This window comes from Lethenteron reissneri, chromosome 44, assembly GCF_015708825.2.
Source record: "Lethenteron reissneri isolate LAM-NWPU_2019-01 chromosome 44, ASM1570882v1, whole genome shotgun sequence".
Lineage (NCBI taxonomy): Eukaryota > Metazoa > Chordata > Hyperoartia > Petromyzontiformes > Petromyzontidae > Lethenteron > Lethenteron reissneri.
Window position 1 is genome coordinate 11,889,014 of NC_083822.1, and position 9,133 is coordinate 11,898,146.

Below are 9,133 nucleotides of genomic sequence, written 5' to 3' on the forward strand. Positions count from 1 at the left end.
AAGTCCAGACAGCTCATCAAAACAATGTTCCCGCACCTCCGGTTAGCCACGCTTAGCTACGTACGGTGCGAAAGAAGTTCAACCTACGTACAACCTTGCTCAATTCAACTCTTGTCCATCACAACCACTTTGATTGAAAACTACTTTTTATTTATTTAGCACTACTTTTTGTCTTTAGTTTGTTGTTTTTCCCCCCCCCCCCCCCCCCCCAATGATGCACCTTTTAAATAGCCACGGTTGGCGACTTACGGTGCGAAAAGTTCAGCAGCCGCAGCGACCGTGTTACAATAAAAACAAACCGCGCCGGTCAGAGGCTTGCGACAGCGTCTCCCCCGCAGCCTCGTGGAGAGAGGGAGGCTTTTTGCCGGGACGCCGAGCCAGGCCGAGCCGGCTGAACCGGCTGTGCCGCTGCTTTCTCAACGCTGGCCCCGGCGTTTGGGGTACGCAGCAAATTTGGTGGTTTCAGAAAAAAATGTTTTAAGTGAAAGAACAATTGTGTGTATCTGTTGGCAATTATCTAATTCGCAGTGTGTGTGCAACGAATGATCACATGTCGTGAAATCAAAACGTTGTTTACCCGAGTGTGCCAGTGTTTTCAATTGGCAAATTAGCATTGCTCACAGACCCATACCAGTGTTTAATAACAAAGAATTATTGCGTTGATGCTAGGCCAATAGAAAGTAGACCCGTACGCTGCAGGCAAATACAAAGATCCCCCGTATAGCCTTAACAGGCTGTAGGAGCAAGTGCTGTTAGTGAGCACCTATGAAGGCCGGCACGGCACACGAGGGGGTGGGTGGCCAGCACCACACCCGGCCGCCTTTGTTTCCCCAGTGGCGATGTTTACACATTGTACCAGATACGCAATTGAGGCTGAGTCGACCTCGGGGGAGGCCCAGGACTGGTTCAGATAATCGTCACCGGTGTTGGCCGTGAGCGGGAATCCAACCCGGGTCGCCAGGTTCATAGCGCAGCGCGCTGACCGCTGACACACATCCACGCGTATTCTTTAGTGAGACTTGTAATGTTATTCTGTTGGAGCAATTGCAGAGAGCAGGGCATTTGTCATTCTCGCAGCTATCCAGAGGTCACCGAGTTGACGGTTACGCCTTGCTGCATTGTCGTCTCTCCATTGCGATTGCAGACCGAGCCCAATACTGACGCTTGGTTGTTACTTTTAGTCCTGTGCATTCCATAGTTTTGCATCCAACTAGGACCCATGTTCTAAACAAGATCCTCGCCTTTAAACATCAGGCAACTCGCCCACATTCAGTTGAAGCAAGCCCGACTGCTGATGAGACACTGAATATCAAAACCGATCCAGTGTTTGCTTATTTTGAACCACTGCTGCTGAAAAGAGGCACTCCCAGAAGGGATGTGTATAGAACGCACGTATGATTAATCTGGCGAGACAAATATAGCAGTGAGGCATTGTCTGCTTATTTTGTGACTGATTTCGGGTTCAGTTGACCCAGGGGAGAGAGGCTCTGTGCACTATTGCACCACGCCACAACTTCCCACTCGCACTTCCTCGCTCGGGGTTTCACTCTTGGCGTTTGCCACAATCTCGAAATCACGGCGGTGCGTTGCCCACCTTGTTGTATGCACAGCCACTCGCTCGCTCAATGCGGCCGCTTCGTCACAGCGCAACGCGGCAACCGAATCTCGGCCGCAAATCCCACCGCCGCTGTAATCCGAGCGCGCTCCACTCTTATTGACGTCACGCGGCTCGCTCTCGGGATGATTGCAACGCGTCCCACGGCCTCCTCCCGGATCGCGTCTCGCCCGCCGAGGAGCCGTGCGTCCCGTGCGAGTGAATCACGGTGCCCACCGCGCTCGCCCCGCCCGAGTGAAATGCGCACCGCGCAAACGACTCGCACGAGCGGCGTTTGCGCTGTCCTCTCTCGCTCGCTGAAGAAGGCTCCGGGGGTTTCTTTGCAGCGTGGATTTTGGTTTTTGTTTCCGCCGAGCCGGGGATGGTAGACTGAAGACGGAAACATTCAGGAAAAGTGCATAGCTGCAGGACGCCACTGGAGCGATGATGTACTTTTACAACGTCTACATTGAAAACGAATTTCTTTAGAACTGCTTTTTGTGTGTCTAGTTTGTTGCCCTTCCCCCGCACCTCCGATTCACATGGTTGGCTCCTAACGGTCCGAAAGAAGTTCGATGTACATTGATACATACGTTGACGAAGCTTAACCATAGTGCTGCTGACGTGACAACCCTGGCGTTGTAAGAACGGCGCAACGTGTACGTATTTATTTAGCGACGTATTTTCCGCTTGGCGTGGTCTGCGATCTGGCACCGGCGAGTTGCCGTTGCTCGGTGTGGCCACTTACCGTAGACTTGGGTTTGATCCCGACCCTGACGCCTGCTGTATATTTGGAGTTTGCATGTCTCTCTCTCTCCCCGTTATAACGGTGCGTCTTTTCCGTTTATAACGGTGCACATTCCACATTATATTGGTGTGCGTTGTGTGAAAGTGTTCCCGAATGGAAGAGCCGCGTCATAGCAAACACGCGTTTTAGTGTGAACGCCACGCATGAAGCGGGGCCTTGTATCGTCACTTGGTTTGATATTCTCCTCTTCAATTATTTTCGCCGCTGGTTTTGACCGCGCGTTCCAAACCGAGTCACGGCGCCGCCGTGTTCCAACGAGGTTCCAGCAGCACTCCTCTCCAGCAGTCGAAATTCCACGTCACCATGGCAGAGGCCGGTTTCTCCATGAGACAACGGATGTTGAATTTAATTGACCCTGAAGGAATGATGGGCACAATCAGCCCCTGGCCATGCACGTAGATGCAGAAGACATAAATCTGCATATCCGCGCACATAAACGTCTGCTCCCAAACATACTCGACACACACACACACACTCGTGACACGGACGTGAGCGTAAATCTTTGCTTACTCCCACGTGTTTATTGTAGGGAAAACTAAATCGGATAAAAAGTGTTGAAAAGCTGTTGTTTAGTGGCTGGCAACACGTCAATCCACAGAACCCACAGCTAAACTCTCGCATAGCAGACTTCCCCTGCGGTCGACAGCGGCCCGGGGGAGTGGGGCACTGGGGGAGGGGTGGGCGGGGGGACTGGGTGGGATGGTGGACTCCACGACTCGACGTGGCGGAGAGTTCGGGGTGGGGTGAAGCGTGGGCATCTCGCGCAATTCGCCACCCGGCCTGGCCTGCCCCGCCAACCCCGCCAACCCCGCCCGCGTTTGTGATTACAGATAATTGGCAAAAGCTGTGGAGCAAAACGCGCGACGAGGGCAACGCCACGCGAGTCGTCACGTGGAGCGCGTTAGCGGGCGCGCTTGTTTTCCATTCGCAGGTCACGGGGTGAGAGTGAACTCGGCTTTTCGGCGAACGTCCCCTCGGCGGCCGATCGAGAGCCGTTCCATCGCCGCCGCCACCGCCTTACTCTCTGCCTTGCCCTTCCCCGTTTCCGCTTGCCCCGCGGCACGCCCCTCTCCCCGTGCCGTGGTCCCCACAGGAAGGACATGAGCGTGCGCTACCCGGACGAGGCGCCCTTCTCGCTGCCCGAGCTCGGCCGCTTCCTGGTGCGGCACGCGAGCGGGGCGGCGCGAGAGCAGCTCGCGGCCTCCACGTCCAGCGGGGAGCGGGAGGAGGAGCAGGAGCAGCAGGAGCAGCAGGAGGCACGGCCCCCACACGCACAGCTCCCACACGCACAGCTCGCAGCTCTCACCACTCGCACCACAATCACTCGCACCACTCTTATCACTCGTGTCGCACTCACTCACTCCACTCACTCCCACCACTCGGAGCACTTGCTCACTCACTTGCACCACACTCACACTCACTCGCTCACACAGCACTCGCCACTTACACTCGACAATGCTCGCAGCACTAGCTTGAAATACCACTCACTCTCTCACTCATGCACACTCACTCTCATTCACTCGCTCTCATTCACTCGCTCCCCCTCTCACACCCCGGGGATGTAATCTAGCGGACCTCCCACATGGACGTCGGTCATAAGTTAGGATTCCTCAACATGGCAGCGTCTCAAACTCTGGTCCTCGCTCCCCAGCACACGGCTTGGCCTCTGCACATGTCGAATGGAATACCGATGATGCGCTGGACCCACGAGACATCGTGCACGCTCGGTGACTGATGAACACGAGAAGCAGCGCAGCGGGGGGCCAGGGCAGTGCGGCCAGGGCAGCTTCTCACAGCCTCGAGCGCCCTGTGGCTGGCGGCTGATTAATCGAGCGGGGGGTGTGGGTGGGGGGGCGTTCACAATGTGCCACTATTCTGAATGCCTCGCAGGCCATTCTTGTTCCATTGCGCGTGCGGCGATCAGCGCGGCCATTATCCCGTCGGTGCTCACGGCTCTTTTTGCGTGCGCATAAATCACCGCCCCCTTTCTCCTCGAGCTGTTTAGACTCGGCTCAAATTGCTCCGTTTGGAAACCGCAAACAGGAGGTGAGCAACTCACGGGGGAACCGAAGCTGCTCGGCTTGGTGGCACGATAATTAATGTTTCATGATCTTCCCAGATCCCATCTCCCATTTCATCTCTCTCTCCGCCATGTACTCTGACCAAGGGCTTATATCTACACCCCCAGTGATCCTCCGCTCAATGGGAGGTTAATCCTTTTGCACTGTCCCTGTCATTTAAATTCAGGCTTTGGAATTCCTTCGTTTGTCTTTCCAGTGACTTCTGTTTTTCACCGCATTTCCATTCTCAATGAGTTGCCACAATCCAGGATCATGATTCGATGTTGGCAATACAGTCTCTGTGGCCTTCTGTGGTGGTAGCAATGGATTTAAATCGGCCAGGTAAGTAAGTGTGACGGGCAAGAGCGAGCCGGTCGCGACGTCAAATTCCGGTTGGATACTAATTCAGCCCATCATCTCTCCTGGGTCAACAAAATAGGTACTGCTCTCTGTTGGGAAGTAAACTAAAAACCACACTCAAACTCAACCATTTTCATTTCACCAGGTAAGGCCCACTGAGCTATTTACCTTTTTTCAGAAGCGACTTGGCTATCACAAATGATAGCTCAACGAAGTGGCTTGTCATGTTGAAGTTTATAGCAGCCAAATACAAACGCACGTTCATTCTGAATGTGGAGGGAAAAACCGGAGGCCTCGGAGAAAAATCTAAACTACAACGAGGAGAGACACGCCAACTCAGAATATACAACGGGGGTTGGGATCGAACCCAGGACCTCCTGTATACCAGGCGAGGTCGTTGACATCTCCTAGCCACCGTGGCGCCCCTCTCGCCATCGTGACAGTGATCGTCCTGTGGATGGACTCATCTCTGCCATAATAGGGGATGTGGAATTTCCAGCACTGGCTCAGTGCTGTAAACAGGACATCACCAGAGCAGGAAATCTCCGCTGAAATCCATTGGCACCTCTGCGGCAGCACCCAAAGCCTCCCAAACCGTGCGTGGCCCAGCCTCGCCGCTCTCCTGGACATTACCAAGCCCTAACCTCCCCCAGCCACTTAAAAGGAAGACGCAATCCAAGATGCAGGGAGAGCCTTCGTCGTTTCTTGGGCTGCAGGTCGCCCCCGCACCATGGAACACACACACGCACACAGGCCAGCGCATTGCACCGAGCTGAGCGATCACTGCAGAACATGGGAGACAGCAACGCTTAGAATGGCAACCGCAGTGTTTGCTTCATTAATAATGAGAATGGGGAGAGACGGGGGCACCCTGAGGTCCTTGCAAGGGCTGCGGCCTGTGCCAGTCACGGAATCTGGCGTCCGACCGTCTCCAACCGCGACTCTCCGTGTTGTCGCCCCCCCCCCCCCCGCCCCCCCGCAGGCCGAGCTGCACCAGCAGCAGCGCGAGGCCGGGCGCCTGCGCGAGTCGGCGCGGGCGCTCGCGGCGACAGAGTCCCAGCTGCGAGGCCGCGTGTCGGCGCTGCGGCGCGAGCGTGGCCGCCTGCGGCGCGACGTGCGCCACCTGGGCCGGGCGGCGCAGCGGCTGCGGCAACGCTGGGGTGGGCTGCGGGGCCACGGAGACCTCCACGGAGGGGACGCGGCGCTGGCGTTCCAGAGCGCCGTGCGGGCCCTGTCGGCCGAGAACTCGGTCCTCAAGCTCTACATCGCCGCCCTGGAGAGGAAGGTGACCGCCCTTCTTGCTCGGCAGCAGCAGCAGGAAGGCGATCGGCGGCAGAACAAACGGCAGCACTTTCACGAACATTACCAGCGGCATCAACGGCAGCTGCAGCAGCAGCAGCAGCAGCAGCAACGAAAAGAGCTGCAGAAACCCCAGCAGCAGGTGCCGCGTGGGCAGGACGAACATCGCAATCATTACGAACGGCGTTGGCAGGAAATTAAAGATCGGCAAGAAGATCGGCAGGAACACTGCCGCAGCCGACACGAGCAGCAGCTGCAGCAGGAGGAGCAGGGGGAGCAGGACGCTTGCGAGTCACGGGACGGCGACCCTGGCGAGCGGCGTGGGTCTTTGCTCGGCTCGATGGACGGAGACACCGCCGGGCAGTGCGGCGCTGAGGATTTTGGGAGCGCGCAGAGAAGTGTCGAGCCACTGGACGGCGCTTGAATGTGTCAAAGGGTTCGGAGTGCACGCGCGAGGTCGGGGAATAACTGCTCCTCTGTGGCGGCAGCAGGAAGTCTGTAATTAGCAAACAGGGTTGGCGTCTGTTCATTGCCGTAATGAAGTAATGATCATTTACAGAAAGGGGCCCCATTGAGTCGATGGGGCATAATGCTAATTTATGTGGCCGATTAAACGGATGCCTTAACTGTTTTTTATTTATACATTTTCTTTAAAGTCCTCAGTTTTATGAGCAAATGACGATTATCTTAATTGGTCCTGGGCCTCCCCTATGCTGTCTTAACCTCATGAGTACCTGGTGAGGTGTGTAAACATCACCACTGGGGAGACAAAGGTGGTCAGGCGTGGTGCTGGCCACCCACCCGCTAGTGTGCCGTGCCTTGATAGGTGCTCGCGAACAGCACTTTCCCCAAAAGTCTGAGGCTATACAGGGGGTTTTCGTTGTGTATGCACACAGAGTGAAGCAGCTTCAAGTGGACCAGTTCCCAAAGGGCACACGCATGACGCAAATATCCCGTCTTGACTCACAATTTAATTCCAGATCAATTGCAAGGTGCGTCACGCCGGTGTGCAAATCCTCCATGGACCACTCTGGCCATCTCCCGCGGGGCCTCTCTCTCCTCGTTAACTCTGCTCCAGCAATTATCAGGAGCTTCCCAGCGGTGGGATGTTGTTCCTGCTGCTGCTGCTGGAATTCCCACGCCCCTGTTGCCCGCGCCCTGCCAACGATGTCCAAGCTGAAGACCTTCCAGAGTTTCTCTGCCTTTGTGCTGTATGGCAATTGACCTCAAATCACTGCTGCTGCCCCAACTGCACACCTACCCACCCACCCCTCCTAATCACTCACATTCTGCCTGGTACCACCTCCAGCTCTGTACAGCCAGTAGTGCATATGCAGTTTCATTGACACTACAAATGCAAATTTCGCTGTGTAAACACGAGGGGAAGGACTTCTGTGCTTGACTCGTTAGGCACGCAAGGCCCACACCATGCCCCCCCCTCCCCAAGCCGGGTGGGGCAGAAGGAAACATTCCACAAGGCCCAGCTCGCGAGTTGTGGCACAGCTAAGGGACCCCCCGCAGGAGGACGCAACTCCAGCGTGCCAAGGTTGAGTCGTCGAGATTTGTTTATCAAAATCTTTCGAGAAAGGCAAACACTGCAGTAAGGATGGGGAGGTGTTTTTTTTCATGTTTAAACCGTTTTCTTTTTGTCAAAGGGGTTGGGGGCAACTATTAGTTGCTAACTCCAATTCCTGCAACTGCACACCACAGCCTGTGGTGCTAATCCACCCTGATGTTTAAAAACTTTTTTTCTGCTTCTTACTCGAAGCCATACTTTACAGAAGGGGACAAGGTTCCAAGATGTTGATTCAGGGAATTGTGCAGAATAAAATAATTACACAAGCCAGTTTGACGGTACTTGGGGATTTTATTTCATAATTACAGATCATAAAACAAGTTCATTGCCTCAAAAGCAATGGCCAGCCTCCGTCTCGCGTGACCCTTTATTGCTAAAAGTCTTCAGTGGACGCTCCATTCACATGGCCCCGGCAACGGCATTCAGAGCACAACAACGACTTGCACACGAGCCACGTGACAAGTCACAGGTGGAGTCAAGCAGCTCCAGTGCTGCCCCTGTCGCCCGCCCTTCAAATGCTGGCTTCTGAACGCCACTTCCGGGCAGATTCCTCGCGGGGACGACAGGGACGGACACAATCACAGCCAAGCTCGACCACCCAAATCGGATTCATCCACTCAGATTTGTCCCCAGAAACCGTGCGGCAGTCTCGAGATTCGTCCGCCCCGTTCAATTATTTACGCGAGCAACATGCACAGATTCATGCATGCAAAAAGTGATTTTTCCATTCGAGACACGTCCAGCTAATAACATGCCCCCCCCCGCAGCCATCACGAGACTGCCTCACACATGCACAAGTGTGACAAACAAATCGTTCACTAGAACTTGAATGGCGAGTGCCGAAGTGTTACGACTTGACTCCCATCTCTACAGCATGGACAACTTCATGCACAACAACTTACAAGCATTGAAGGGTCTGAGACACATTTTGTATACAACAGATGCTCGGATCAAGCAGCCCTCAAGCAGGCATTTCCCCTGAACATCCACTTTAGCCGCGGATACAGTCGCGGCGAGTTTGCGAATTGTTAACCAACCAAGCAGTCACCTTAAAAAGCAATGACCTCGAGCTCTACGCTGTGCGCGTGCCGCGTGGGTTAATGTTCGTTCTTTACACACAACGGATCTCATTACAACAAAACGAGTTTATAATACGCTACCTTATGCCCATCACATGCACCGCTTTCAAATTCGCTGGTTAAGACTGGAAACCGAAACCCATGATATCCCAGTCCAGCAACGAGGTTCTATTGAACGATTCGACCAGCATGCGTCCACGCAGGCCAATCCAGGTTCACAGGAAGCACAACAGGGACTCGGTGTAACACAGCGTGCATTCAAACAGAACCCACATTTTTTCCCCCATCGAAGCTACTTGAGATAAGTGACCAAACAGAATGTACGCAACAAGTCTCCGTGAATGCCAAGTGGTCGTC

The 9,133-nt window shown here is 54.6% G+C and overlaps 1 protein-coding gene across 1 annotated transcript in view; it reads left to right on the forward strand.

The window, feature by feature from the left end:
* The window catches only part of TXNDC11 (thioredoxin domain containing 11), a 43,628-nt gene extending 35,773 nt beyond the window's left edge, over nt 1-7,855 (forward strand). The window contains exons 12-13 of the mRNA XM_061570088.1: nt 3,496-3,658; nt 5,805-7,855. Of these exons, the coding sequence (XP_061426072.1) occupies nt 3,496-3,658; nt 5,805-6,545 (904 nt within the window). The 3' untranslated portion in view covers nt 6,546-7,855. The remainder of the gene's footprint in view (nt 1-3,495; nt 3,659-5,804) is intronic.
* Nucleotides 7,856-9,133: the final 1,278 nt, after the last annotated feature.